The 15,244-nt window shown below is 39.5% G+C and overlaps 1 protein-coding gene across 2 annotated transcripts in view; it reads right to left on the reverse strand.

Annotated features, from left to right (window-relative positions):
• Positions 1–942: 942 nt before the first annotated feature.
• PCMT1 (protein-L-isoaspartate (D-aspartate) O-methyltransferase) overlaps positions 943–15,244 on the reverse strand; it is a gene marked incomplete at its 5' end in the record, with an annotated part of 33,678 nt that continues 19,376 nt past the window's right edge. The window contains 4 exons of one of the 2 annotated variants that reach the window (XM_084262527.1): positions 943–1,152; positions 8,698–8,867; positions 10,289–10,374; positions 14,612–14,732. In XM_084262527.1, the coding sequence (XP_084118653.1) occupies positions 1,140–1,152; positions 8,698–8,867; positions 10,289–10,374; positions 14,612–14,732 (390 nt within the window). In that variant the 3' untranslated portion in view covers positions 943–1,139. Of the gene's footprint in view, positions 1,153–8,647; positions 8,868–10,288; positions 10,375–14,611; positions 14,733–15,244 lie in introns of both variants that reach the window. The other variant, XM_084262528.1, reaches the window with a different exon arrangement.

Genomic DNA, 15,244 nt, shown 5'->3' on the forward strand with positions numbered 1-15,244 from the left:
CTGGGGCAGAAAAAAGGCTTATAGCCTTCTGACGACTTCTCTGTTTGGAAACTCAATAATTGCAGCTCTAGCTGTCTTTTGGAGCCCAGGATTCATTATTCCTCCTGCATGTATCATGTTTTCCTGGTATAGCAATTTAAAAAAAAAAAAAATAGGCCAGATCTCTTTCCTGGGTGCCCACAGTTAGAGAAATGAGAATGTTAATACAGCAAATGACCAAATGGCTTTGTCAAAAGCAACTTTCTTTCAGAACCAAATTGGAGATTTATTTTTTTTAATAAAGCAGCTAGCAGTCCATATCTCAGTGCTCTACCACACCCCACTCCTGATCTTCCACACAAGCACACAACCCCCCTTTGCTTTTAACTTTATTTGGCAAAGCAGCATTGCACAAACTGTTCAGTGGCTGGGACACAGCTTACATCATACTTAGGGATTTAAATCCATGTGCATGGCATCAGTAGTGAGCAGTAAACCAAAACAGAATTTCAAGACTCCATTAGTTAATTTTAGAAGGGGAAATCCACATCTGTTATATCCAACCCCAACAGCAATATTTGGTAAGAGCAGCCACCCACCTCCGATGTCTTGAAGTTTAATATGTACAAATGCCTGGTTTTAAGGTAATCAAGCAGCTGATTGTATCTACTACATGCTAGTCTATGACACCATGTCAAAAGCTTAAAAGGAAGTTCATTTCCTTTTAGTAGCATCTAGCAGACATTGGAACACAGAAAACCTGGTATTACCTACGTAGTGTCATAAGGTGCACAGAAGCAGTTTTACCAAGGGACACAGGAGCCGAGAGAAGTGAGTGTTCAAGTACCCCCGTCAAAATTAGAGTTCACAAGCTAGAGATCTTCACCTGCAGTTTTGCAGAACTTCACTTTGAACAGATGAAAGTAAAATAAAGGCATGTTAAATAAAACAGTGCCCACATAGAACTTTCCACCATTTCTTTATCTGATTTGCCTTGAGCATCTAAAAAAATAAAACAAACACCACGCTTTTCCATGCTGATAACAACAGTATAACAAAGTCCAAAACAAGCTGCAATGCTGTTGGTTTTCAAAAAGCTTTTAGAACTGGAGATGAGCAGTCCACTGTAACACTATGTTTGGGTCAAGATGACGTAGCCTTTACAATTCATCCCTGTAGAAAGAAAACACACGCAGTTATGTTTCTCCTGCCCTTGGAAATCATATTTGAAAAGTTTTGATACTGAATCAGATTGCATTTAAGTGCTCAAGCATATCAGCAAAACCTCAGAAGTTGTTTAAGAAAAAAAAAAAACCACAAACCCACAAAAAACAGCACAAAAACCAACCAAAGGAAAGGCAACAGCAATCCCATATCATCTCATACTATTATGTGATGTATGGTGAAACATGGGTCCCTCTACTTTACATTTAATGGACCGTTTGCTTACATGAACATCCCCCGCACCACAGAGCTAGTTACACAGCTACCTGTCATCCCAACTGCTGGCAGCGTGCCAGCAAGGAACCGAGCCAACTTACTAGAGAGGGTGTTGGCTAAAAGCATTCTCTGTAGCTGCCAACAGGCAAGGTTAGCTTCAGCTACAGCCTCTCAGGAGAGCTAGGAACACGTCCTTACATCAGCGTCACACAGTTTGTACCGCCTGTGTTATTTCATAGAGGAGCTCAATTAGCTCATGAAGGAATGGTGCTAAATCGGGACTAGGGTACGGGAGGGGGGGCACAGGAGGGGTGCGTGTTGAAAGGCGATTCAGGGAGGAGAAAGGATGCACCACAAGGTGTCTCTGAATCACTAGGAGAAATCTAGAAGAATGTGGGCTTTTGTTCCTGAGGGACATTTAAAACACGTGGAAACAGAAAGCCCACAGACCCCTTATTCCAACAGTGAGATTACCAGACATTGGGGATTTGTTTAAAGATTTCTAAAGCATTAACTTCAATGCAAAACGTCCCTCAAGTCTGAAAGCTGTGTGCTGTGCCGTTAGGAATGGCAGAAAACTCAAACAGAAGTTTACTTCCCCCCTCGCCCCTCCCAAGGCACAAACGATCTGTAACTCACAATGGCTTGCTGCAGTTTTTCTTTGAGTAGATGCATCGCCCTCAGCAAACACTGCCCGAATTAAGAAAAACTTGGCTGATGTGATTGCTGGCTCAGTACACAATAGTGTTTCCCACCACCGTGCAAACTAACCCACGAAATACACTGCTACATGCACACAAGCAAAAGCTTTCAAGTACCAAGGGCGTTATCCTCCAGGAACCACACGGCATGGGATGAGCATGCAAAACATTTCCAAAGCGACAGAAAAGGCTGTTGCAACTAGTGCTTAAATGACTCGTTTTCCATCCAATGCAGCCGGGATGCACACCTTGTGATTTGTTAGTGACAAATATTTGCATTCTTTGCACTTTGCACTGCCTTCTAACAGTGAGGTTCCAATTACACGGCTTCAGAGCGCTGCAGTCATCACAGACAGCAGAAAAAAAAGCAGAAGGGAAAAGAACACATCTTGGCAGGGCTAAAAAAAATAAATCTGTTTATAGCCACAGGTTTGGAGGTTCTCCATATTTGCCTATTTCACAGTATGGGTGTTTGCTTACTTTAAACAGATAAAAATAAATTAACATCTGATAGTTTAAAATGCAGTGCTGGTGAATTTAGGACAAGCACTTCATTCATCCTTAATGCTTCTAGGAGCTGTATCATCAGTTAGTATTTACAACTTCAGAAAGCATATGCAAGGAATGAGCACTGCTTTGCCAGTTTAGTCTCTTATGCCTAATTGCTGATGTGATTTTCATCTTGATTCCTACCGTACACTCTCATAGCTTTGTAAAAGCCTGGCCTCTTACGGTGAGAAATACTCCTTAATCCTTTAAACCCAAGCGAGATCCTCAAGAAATTATAAGCCTCAGAAAAATGCCGTATTTACTCCAAAAATATTCAACATGGTCATTTTACCCAGCCACAGATGTTGGCAAGGCTTTTGCCTAGTGTTGCTAGGGCACTTCATGTATTGAAGCGTGGGGTGTTTTTTTCCTGTGACAAAATAGTATCTGCACTTAGTTTTCAAATAAGCATTGTTAACAAGCTAATGTTTGCATTGTTTTAAGCTATTCCTGACCAAGTAATAACCTGTAAGTTACGTGTATCCTAGGTGTTACCTTCAAAATAAAGATTTTAATATTCTGCTTATTAGAACATTTACTGTATTAAGGGCATCTGCCTCCCTCAACAGATTTTCCCACTCACTTCACTACTTCATCTAAACATGGCATGCCAGCCCCAAACAATCCATGATGCAGCATTTCTTTTCTATTATGAGAAGCTGAGTTTAATTACATATATGAGAAAGTCACAGCAAACTCTTAGACCATCAGGCAGGGTAATGGTTCTCAGCTTTGCAACTAGTGTGAACAGCTCACAGACTTCGACGTTGCAAAGCAGCATCTGAACTTCAGATGGACGGAACAGAAGCTGCCAAGCTATAAATCCTGCCAAGTTGCAACTACTGGCAAAAACCAGGATCCTGTCCTATCCTCCAGTGATAGAGAGATCTATCCTGCTACAAAGCTTCACAGGAGACTCAAAAGATGACTACTGTTTCATTGGTAAAAATATCCTGCTGTCCTCTAGAGCCATAGGAAAGATCTACTAATTAACTTGTGGTTTTCTCCCTTTTTCTGGCCGTGACTATTTGCTGTCATTCTTACACAACCCATGTAATTTCCCAGCACCTTCACATACAACCTCCTTCCAATGTGCTTACTAGCTCCCACTTAGTAAGCGTACATATATTTAGGTTTTAAGTCATCACAAGTCCTTTCTCAGGCCCCTGGAATTCCAGCAAGGGAATCACTCATCAGATGTTGTCAATTGAGGCATCAAAGTAACTTCAGAAGCTGAAGTCAAAGAAAATTTCAAAAGTCATTAGATCAAAACTATTATGATTCTAAAAATAAATTTAAGAAAGTTTGGAAAACTTTGGTTTACTGGTAGGGAAAGACATATACAGGAATATTTCACATTCCCATTGGGAATATCTCACAACTAACAAGCAACATTGTCAGAGAAATCTAATAAGTAACATTGCAGGTAAATGTCAGAGTTCAGTATGGGAAAAAAAAAAACCCATAGATCTTATTAACAGTAAGAAATAACAGACATTTGGGACCCAGGAAAGCCATGAAGCTTTGTGAACTGTCTCCACCTCTTTGGTGGAAGGTGTTCAAATTAAATACTTGAACAAGCATTTGTAAGTTTCTAAGATTTGTAACTCACTCTTTTCAATTCACTTCAATTTTCTTGTCATTAGGCATCGTTTCACTTTCTCTTTTTCATACATCATTCATCTATGAAAAATATGGTGTCATTCCTGATACTGTATTTCTAATTCATATTGGGATACACACTGAATTTCAGTATTGCTGTTTCAGCAGCAAATTATTTTTCTTTGTAATTTTAAAGTAACTAGATGCAATATTTGGACTTGCAGCATAATACATACATTTTAAATTTAAACTAAAATATTTTGTGCAGACATTCTTTTTGCTGAAGTAAAATAATAGTAATTATTAGTATGCACAGCCAAAGGAATTCTGGGCAAACAATTCCTGACTATCTCAACTGAACTCAGACAACTAGCTCACTGGCGGCACTTGAAACACTGAGTAAGAGTTTTAAGTAGAAACATACTAAACTATTTCTTGATAAACAGTTTTTCCAAAAGGGTGCTTAATCATGTTTTGTGTAAAGAAAGTAGGAAACACTAACAGCCCCAGTCTAGTCATTGTGGTTTTTTGCTCAGAAAGGGTATACTGACATTATAATTTTGAATTCTATTAGCAAATATGAATTTAGCATGACATTTACAAATAACTGCTACTAATACAATATTTTAAGTTTAAAAAGTATATTGTTAACTCTTTAAAACAGCTGCCTTTTCAGAAATAAAATCTGTGATTGCAAATGAGACTCATGGCTAAGCTAACTCTTTACATTGTTATTTTCTTTAAATTGTCTTTCCATATAAGCAGCAAGTGAAATCTCACAGATAAGTAAAACCTGAGAGATCCCATTTTACACTGCCAGTAAGGCAATCAATAAGCTGTGTTCTCCACTGTGTGGCACAAGAGGTCTTCTTTCCTCCTTAGTTACCAGAAACAAAAAAAAAATAGTAATTGGGAAGTTTTATGTGAGAGGATAAACATCCTCACCAGCAGCAAAAGAAGCATGACCAGCAGGTCAAGGGAGGCGATTCTCCCCCTCTACTCCGCTCTCACAAGACCCTGCCTGGAGTACTGTGTCCAGCTCTGGGGCCCCCAGTACAAGACAGGTATGTGCCTCAGAGTGAGTCCAAAAGAGGCCACAGAAGTGATCAGGTGGCTGGAGCACCTCTCCTATGAAGACAGGCTGAGATAGTTGGGCTTGTTCAGCCTGGAGAAGAGAAGGCTCCAGGGAGACCTTACTGAAGCCTTCTAGTACCAAAAACGGGTCATACAGGAAAGCTGGATAGGGACTGTTTGTCAGGGCATGTATTGACAGGACAAGTGGCAACAGCCTTAGGCTGAAGGAGAGGAGGTTTAGATTAGATATTAGGAAGCAATTCTCCCCTGTGAGGGCAGTGAGGCCCTGGCAGAGGCTGCCCAGAGCAGCTGTGGCTACCCCTCCCTGGCGGTGTTCAAGGCCAGGCTGGATGCGCTTTGGGCAACCTGGTCTGGTGGAGGGTGTCCCTGCCCATGGCAGGGGGTTGGAGCTAGGTGGGCTTTGAGGTCCCTTCCAACCCAAACCAGTCTGTGATTCTACAATAATGACGTAAGTGGGCACCTACCACAGGATATCTGGTACATTAATCCATTTCACTTTGTACCAGCAATAAGGTTCTGGTGTAATATTCTACTTCCAGATGTCTCACGGAGTCACGCCTGATAAGACTTCCACTAATGTCTGGAGCTTAAAAATACTACTGCAGCTGAACACAAACTAGAAAATTATTGACTAAATGTAAAGAAATTCAACATTATTCACAAAATAAGATTATTTAGCAACACAGCACCAATTTATCAAAATCCAGTGAGTCTTTTCCTACCGGCTAGTCCAGATTTTCTTTTGTTAGAAGTTCCAGTTTTACATCTGAAGTTCGGTTTGGCCACAAACACCACATAGAGATGAAGTCACTGTTGTGCTGCTCTATAAGCAGCACCTTGCAGCCCTAGTAAGGAATTGTACTAACTTCTCCAACACGTAAATGTCTGAGCAAAAATTCATATGGCTTCTCTCTTGTAAACTGGAAGGTCTGCTAGCCTAGGAAAACGCTGCTGGCCTACTGATTGTGTTTTGTGAAGTTACCTGGTATTGAGAATGAAATTGCATAATGTGAACTAAGAGAATGATAAGCTAAACACACAGGATTCTTGAGCAAACCTCTTTTTTAGGAGTAGCTCGATGAATTTTAGATTTACAGCAACTATAGTCTCTCATACACTACAGGCCCTTTTTCAGAGGAGTCTCTAATTGATCTCTGCTCACAGGTCTTCAACAACTTAGAAAAGATCAATTATGATCTAGGAAGTGCAAAAAGCAAGTTACTCATCTTTCATCTTTGATGATGCTAATATAGATAGCAAATGCTGACATCTTGGCCTCACCAATAAGGAAAAGCAACAAAAAATACAGGTGTGACCTCCTGTAAGGTCAGCAGTGCACTGACAGTTTTCATTGAGAATGGAATGGGAATTTTCTTCAGTTCACAAAAAGGAAAATTAAAGAAAAAAGAAGCATTACAGGAAGCTGACTTCTGAGATTTCCTCTAACAGAGATGTCCAAATCCAAACCAAATTTAAATGCACATAACAAGGGAAAGTCTCTATGCCACTGTAATGGTCAAAGTAACCCTTCAGGCCGAGCATTTACCTTTCCTGATAAATGTTAACAATATAAATTTGCATTAAGTTAAAAATGAATAAAGTATTATTTCAGGAAAAAAACAACAAAATCACTAAGAAAATCTGGGGAGAACCACCCTAGGATGCTCATAACTGAAGAAAGCCCAAAGACGATCTGTTACTTCTTCCTGGGCCAGCAGAGCAACCGGAGTACAAAACTGCACAGAAGTCATGCAAAGACCTTAGAATTCTAGTACTTAATACACACCTCCACCTTCACCTACAGCCAAGGGTAACTAACCACTGCCATTCCAGAAACCCTTCAGTAAGCACCGATTGTAAGAACACACATTGCTGCTATGGAAAACCCCAGAATTGCTGCTACAGTCAGAGCTGGTGAAAATGCAGAAAAATGTATAAAGCCTGACTGGAAAAAGCAAGGCTTCAGAAGAATACTTCTCTTTCCTGGAGCAAGCAGAAAATGGACTCCAAATTTAAATAAAAGTCCACCACATTTGGCAGAGAAGGAAACTGACCACAAAGCAAGACAACTGAAGGCTTACCAGAGGCAGGAAACCCCAAGTACCATGCTGGGGGAATATTGGCAATATTCAAGGACAAAGTATTGATTTGCATAACAAACACAAAACATCTGAATAGCGAGCATGCTTCACAAGCTTTGAATTAAGCAGTAACTCATTAAAGTTGTTCTAAGAGTAATTTGTAGGCGGTGACTATACAGTAATTCAGGAAACACTGAAATGAGGTTTCAGTAAGCAGCGGTAATGCTAACCGCTTTGTTTGTACTTTTTATTAACATTTTGATAGCTTAAATTCTAAGTATTCATGTACCCAAATTACAAACTATACTCCAGAATATGAGGGGAAAAACCCCAAAAATCTAAACTTAGGAGCTATAAAGATCAGAAGTTGCTTTCAGAACTCAATACACATCTATGCACTTCATTAACACAGATAATACATTCACAGGCATTTTCTGCCAGGAAGCACAAAACAGGGCTGCTGCTTTGTTCATTCGCATACTAATGCCTAGCAGGGTTTAAGCTGACAGCTGTGTTATGTCTATGCAACTGGCCATTCAATTCAGCAAATTGGAAGGTTTACTACCTCTAGAAAGGCCTTCAGAGTCTGCTGCGTTGGCAAACACAAGTATGTCCCCATCAGAGACAGATGACAGACTTTTAGCAGCATGCCTGAGAAATTTTTCTGAACACTACTCAACTACTTTTACACTTAGGGAAGAAGGGATTACTTTCTCCACTTCCTGCTACTTGGAAGCTGCAGGAAGTGTGCTGTATTTCCCATGAGGGTTTTACAAAGGTTTTTCTTCATTGGTGACTCTTTGGAAAATAAAAAATGAACAACTGATTACCACTAACTTACAGGACAAAACAGTATTTATTCTTAAATGGTATTTTACACTTTACCCTAATTCCTGGGCAAGCTGGTCACAAGGAGTTTGTTAGAAGGGAAATTTAAATTTAGAAAATACTGTGTTCAAAACAACAAATAAGAAACTTCAACACAACAAAGACTAAAGAAAACATGTCCAAAAGAGACAAAGTGCAACACATGCAATATTTTTCTTCTGCTTTTAAATTAACTCAAACTTAGCATAACCTCCTTTTGGTGATGTAGTAATGCAGACCGAGTCGCTTTTCATGGTATGGAGGAGCAGAAAGCAATGACAGCAGCAAAGGCAGGCCTTGCAGTCTATCTGCTTAAAATTCACACCCTTTCACCTTGCGTGTTGTGTGTGGAAGAAGTAAGTGGAACAGAAAATCACTTCCACCTGGACCACTGCTTCTCTTTATCTGTTAAAGGCACATATATCACTCCCATCAGAGGCTTCATTTTGACACTGCCATCTTCTAGTTTGTCATACTGTTCGAGCATCTGGTTTCCCCCTGCAGGGCCAACTGGTAATATCAATCTTCCGCCGGGTTTTAACTGATCTATAAGCTAGAACACAACACAGAGGTTATAATGTAGCCAGCCACTTCAGAGCAGCCAGAGGCAAAATTTGTTACATTAGATTAATAGCTCTGCCAACAGTTATCTATCTACTGTTTTAAAAGTGCACTGAAAATGAGAGTATCACGACACGGTACATCAATGGGTATTACAGAAGCATTTCACAGTTTCATATCATTCCAAAAGGAGGCAAAATAGTCACTGGATTACCAGCTTGGTGGCAGTTTCAGGCTACGTAAGAGGGGAAAAAATGTATAAATCACAAGTTATTTTTATGGTAGATTCAATATTTTTAAATCACTAGTTTTAACCATTTTGATACTTATTATCAATACAAGCCCACTGTCTAACATTTTTGGGGTAACTGATCTCCCCTTCAGCTCTCAAAATAAGATTTGAGATTTGTGACTTCTTTAAAATTATCTTCCTGGAATAATTTTAAGTTGTCTAGAATGCACTCATTAACCAACAGCTCATCTTTCATTCTGTGAAAAGAACAGTATTTTATGAAACTAGTCTAAAATGTATGAAAGTAAGTGACAAGTAACAGAGTATGGGAGAGAAATGCTTTCCTAATTAAAATGAGGTGGCTAATCACAGTGGCCTCAAGGAAAATTCAGTACTTCCCAGAAACCATGAAAAAAATCTTAATCCTTGTTACTAAGAAAAATTGCAATTCAGAACAGTTTCCTTCACTAATAAAATTACCATTTAAATTGTCATCTGTCAACACTTTGCTGGGAACAATCCAACTGAAAAAAACCTCTCAACCAAACAAAAAACAGCTGCTAATTTCTGGAAATAGTTAACTAGTTTATAGCACCTCAAATCTCCAGTCCTTCACTATCCCTGATTAAAATTTAGATTAAAAAAAACCTTTAAATGGAATCTAGCATATCAAAACTATGCCAGGTGAAAGAAGGAGGAAAAATATTTAATCCTATCTGCAAGAGTGGACTTCATGTATGCACACTCTGAAGTGCCTAGGTACTCTTCAGCTTCTCTGAAAGCCACACACACACATTGTTTGTACTTCCAGCTGATCACATTACTTTTCCAACAGGCTTAGTGCCTTGGAACCTGGGAAGTAAATACTTAGACTTTGTAATTCAGTGTTTGATAAAACCAAATTAATTTATAAAATAAAATGCTCCAGTTCATTGTTGTATAGAGGGTTGTACACAAGTAATTTTAAAATATGTTTAGAGGAGAGTTATTAGAACATACAGCTTTTGAAAAACAACCATAAGCCAAATTATAATAGAAACAAAGAAACCACACTGTACAGTAATACTACCCTTCCCCTGATACTCCCAGCAGTGCAAGTCTACCAAGTATTTTACATATTATATATATGGACATGTGTAAAATGTTCTTTACAGTTACACACACAAAAAATAAAGGCTTACTGCTTGGGGCACAACTGGTGCTGCAGCTCCTACATGAATTGCATCATAGGGAGCTTCCTCTGCATATCCCATTCTTCCGTCTCCCACTGCAAGAAAACACATTTTTTCTTAACATTTCCAAAAGGAGGGGAGAAAACAGCTCATCTGCCATATCTATAGGTAGACAGAACACTATGCTCGGATTTCAGCTATAGTTCTGCTGAGCAGTAATAGTGTGATGAAGTCAGTTTAAGAATGTTAGCACAATTGTAAAATAGATGCAACAAAACCCCTTATATGCACACACACACTTACAAAGATATGAAATCTTACTGAAGCACCTGAAATTAGAAAGCATGGATTTATAGCATAAGTCCTAGGGGATGTGATCCACCCAGAAAAGGTACTGAAGTATTTATGTGCCCTACCATTCCAAGGCAAGTGACTTTCCCTTCATTTACCCTCTTAGAGCATACACTTAGCTTTGCCTTGCCTTTACACACACCACACCCAACATAATGCAAGTCTCAAGCATTAAATCCCAGAAGCACGTACCAGAAGACTCCAATGGTGAGGAACAGATAAAGCAAGTATTGACATGGACCACACACCTCTAACTGCACTACCAGCTGGAATGAGAGTCCACACTTACATTCATACACTAATGCAGTACTGCACTAATCCCAATGCATCCCCCTTTGCCAGCAGATGGGTCTCCCTATCCTTCCTGAGGACAACTGCTGGAGTAACACAAATAGACAGGTCAGACCATGGCTAAAGCTCCAGGTGGCTGCTGGGAGGATGTTAGGAGTAATAAACTTATTCGGATGGCTACCAATGCAGTTTCAGCTTTGGTGGAGAACCCACATAGAAGTACCCTATTACCAATGGCTCATACCATTCCAGTTATTCAGGGTAAAAGGGGAACAATGTGGGGTATTTTTAAACCACTGAAATGTAGCAAACTAAACTAGACTATGAGTTAAGTTTTGAAAGAAGACGATGTGAATGTGGCATGCACAGTATTTTACATGAAGCCAACAGGAAATTCAGAGCAAGTCAGGCAAGCTGTCTTTAGAGTTATGTAGGAACAGTAGTAGTAAGTGAGGCTAAACCATCCATAAATTCACACTCAGTGAGTGCAGAAGTCCCAGTAATCAGTCAAGAAGAAAAAGCAAGGAGGCTTAATGAACATAATCCTCTGCTCAGAACAAGTAGTTGTTTGGGGTTTCCTGGGGTCTTCAGACAGCTTTGACTCCTGTGCAATCACTGTTATCACAGGTTAATTAAAAGGCTGAATGAGTCAAAAGCAGTTCTAAGCCCCTGCCAGAGGCTGAAAATTTGTCAGCTTTTGCCTTCCAACAAGTCACAAGGTAAGAAAAATACATGGTGGCCACAGCAGGTTTGATTTGACCTCAGAAGACACCTGGAGTATAATATCACTCTTAAGAATTCAAGAGTGTACAGGAAGATGTGGACAGCTCCTTGAAATGATTAAACAAATTGGGGAGTTTGTCATCTTTCATATTAGGTCCTGAAACAAGACCCTGCAAGGACCTTCTATAGAGCATGTTTCCCCAGTAGCTGAGAAGCCCCTTAAAGCTCAGTGACTTACTTTCTCTATCATCAATTCTGACCAGCACAAGCTCCAACCAAGGGCCACAGGCACAGGCTGCCAAGCAAGAACTTCCAATGCTTCAAGAGAAGCCATGCCTATTGATTACCAATTCCACTATCAGCTTTTACTACTGTTGCCAGTAAGAAAGATGGAAGTTCCATTATTTCTAGAGCTTAATCTCTCTGACTCTGCCAAGGTGGATTCTACTGGAATAACCGCTTGAATGCAGTCAAGTATAAAATTTGTATTTGCTTAGTAGCATTGTACACCTCCTCTGAAGAGGCCGTAACAGTGTGGTACTGCACCAAGCCACTGTTCCATTAGAGAAGGCAGTGGAGAAAGACTGCTTTAGCTTAAACATAGATACTGCTTTGAATGATGTTAGCTGCACAGGGAGACAAACCTTCAGGCCCTAAGGTGCAGCAGTAGGCATTAGAAGCAGTGGTCTCTAGTACTGCTGGCAAAGAAGAGATTGCTAAGTTTAGGAAACAGCTGGGAAAGAAACCACTCCTGTTCCTTAATGAAGAATGTGTGTATTCTTAAGTGTTCCTTGTGCACTGTCCAGAGAAGTCTGAATGTCACTTCTGCACATCTTATCACTTCACTGACAGTGGTAAAAAGGACCCAAAACATCTAAACCCTTTGCTCTTAGACTCAGTAATCCAAACCAAAGCTGCTATCTTCAGAATCAGCACACAGACATCCTCCCTCCCCCCGCCCCCCATCTCCCCCAAAATCATGCTCATTTATATGCATCAAGGACAACATGCTTCTTCTAACATCCACATAAATTCTCCTGGCAACAGCTGTCAGGTATATCTCCACCCATAATGGGAACATACTTTTAGATATCCAGAAGATTTAAAAAGTTGGCATTTTTATATTCAACATGATACAAATTCTTACACTATTCAATGTCCAAGGGAAAAGAAACAACAGACCTGATTTTGAGCCTGTGCCTAATCCCAAATAACATCACCCACCCTACCGAGATTTCCAGTTACATGCAGCCTGTTAATGAAGTAATCATGGTGGTGGGTACGAGGTGGAGATGGGAGGGAAATAGTGTCATGATTTTCTGACACAAAGTTTTGTAGCTTCTTTTTGAAGACTTGATTTGCTAATCATGGTACTCAAGCCCTCAGTGTTTCTATGCAGACCTGTTACACCCAGGTCTGTAGCATGAGCACAGAAACAGAAGAAAGCTGTTTCACAGTGGCTAGAATACCCTCATCCCCTCTAGCTATGTCTGCATCAGCAAATAGCACAGTACAATAGAAGCAGATCTGTACAGCAAAACAGTTTTTGCTGAGAACCTGATGTCCATGCAACATACGCATTTCAGAATGACTTCTCTAGTCTAGTTCCAGTCTTACTGGCTCAATATCCATTAACAGATCAAACAAATTGGGTTGCTTCTTGGAGCACACAATTCAGTCTAGTCTCATGAACAGGAATCAAATTTGTGCTCTCCAGGAGTACTGCTATGTGACCCGAAGTGTGGTAAGCAGAAGCAGTTGATTTTAAGAATAAAAAAAAACCCAAACAAACTACAAACACCTTTCCCCCAAACACCTTTCCCCCAAACCAACCCCAAACTACACAAGCTAACATAGACATACCCTAAGAATACCCATTGCCTGAGTTCTCAGTGCAGTTCTGTTAGTGAGACACCCCAAGACAGTGTCGGTGCTTCTGAAATACAGTTATGGCATGTCTGAGGGGTAACAATGCAAATGGAGAATGTTTGAAGCATACTTGTCAAAAGCCAGCAACTGACTTGCCCAGTCTTAATTTACACAGTTCCCTTCCTCAGCAATCAACCTGTGCTTTCAGTGTTTTTTTTATGTTTGTGTGGTTGGAGAGGTGGGGTGTGTTTGGGTGGGTTTTGTTTGTTTGAAAAAACAGCTCTGCCTGGATTTTAGCTTCACCTCAAAGAACTGCCAGGAATTCAACACAGTTGAAACATCCTTCTCCACCTAATTCACAGAAGGGCTACTTGTTCATCTATTTGTTTTTTCAAGGTACCTCACAACAGAATTCTTTTAGTCAACCCCGCTACACAGTCAAATATAATACAGATGATGCTGTTTACTTACAATTCTATGCTCATAAGAGCAGAGTTGTTTTCAGGTAAAACCAGGAGCATTAGTCCAAATTACTCTTGTACAGCAACAATGGAAATTAGCTTCCTATTCCCCCTCTCCAGCCCCAAAAATCTCAGTAAACCTTTTTGGAAGAGAAGTTAAGGCACAAGTATTCTCAGTGAGGGACACTGCAATTTTATAAATGTGAACAAGTACTTGTGTTGATTGGCTTATTTAAAAAAAATATTTTGAAAAGTCCCTCATTTAAGGAAAAAAGACCAAGAATCAAAATAGTAATTAAGTTATGTATTCAAACCCAATTTTAAATAGCAAGTTTAATATGACAGACCTTCAGCATATAAAGTATTTTCATCAGAAAACTCTGCCCTCAAGTTTCTCCAATAGAATGATTACATACTCTAAGATTGCCAGAAGTTATATTCTCAAAACTGTTGAAGTTGATATTTTTCAAAGGCCTAAAGACAACTTGGATTTTTAAATTTCCATTTGGATCTTCTTTCTTTGGTTTAACTTCTTAAATTAGATTTTTTTTAAAACCACATCCAATTCCAGTCAGTTTCAACCAGCTGCTAGAAAGAATACCAGTTTAATTAGTAAGTATATCAGTCTGATGCTCACCAATCAGTTTCACTCTTCCTGAAGACAGCAATGTGGGATCATCTTTTTTGACATTATTTATTGAGTCATCTACTAGTTCTTTGATATGATCAATTCCTACAACTTGTCCTTTGGGACCAACCTGGAATAAAAATATAAAGTTGAGTAATTTCTGCTAGTTGTGGTTTATTTATAGAATAAGTTTTTCTATCTCTGAGCCCATTTCTCTAAAATTAAAAAAAAAAACACCAAACCAAACAGCAGTAATGTGGTATTATGTTTTTCCAATGTTATTAAAACTACTGCTTAGAATGACACATCCCGACTGCTAGAGGCAACTGGTAATTATAGTTTCTCTGTACAATCTTATAAATGCTTGTCATTGTCAGCTTTTTGAGATGTGATTCAATTAAGTTACACTATTAATACAGATTAGAGTTTTCTCCTCTGAACTTTTAGGATCAAGAGTGTCTACATTACCAGCAATAGAAAGTAGTAACTTCAAGGACAAAGACTAAATAAAACTGATTTTGTTCTAAGTCATCTCAGGAGTCCTATTTCAGAGGCAAATGCAGCAATTAATCAGGGACAAACTACTTTCCCCCTACCCTTGCATTCATGAATCTACTTTCAGATTCACAGCTCTCTTCCACA

This window comes from Gallinula chloropus, assembly GCF_964237585.1.
Source record: "Gallinula chloropus genome assembly, chromosome: 3".
Taxonomy (NCBI): domain Eukaryota; kingdom Metazoa; phylum Chordata; class Aves; order Gruiformes; family Rallidae; genus Gallinula; species Gallinula chloropus.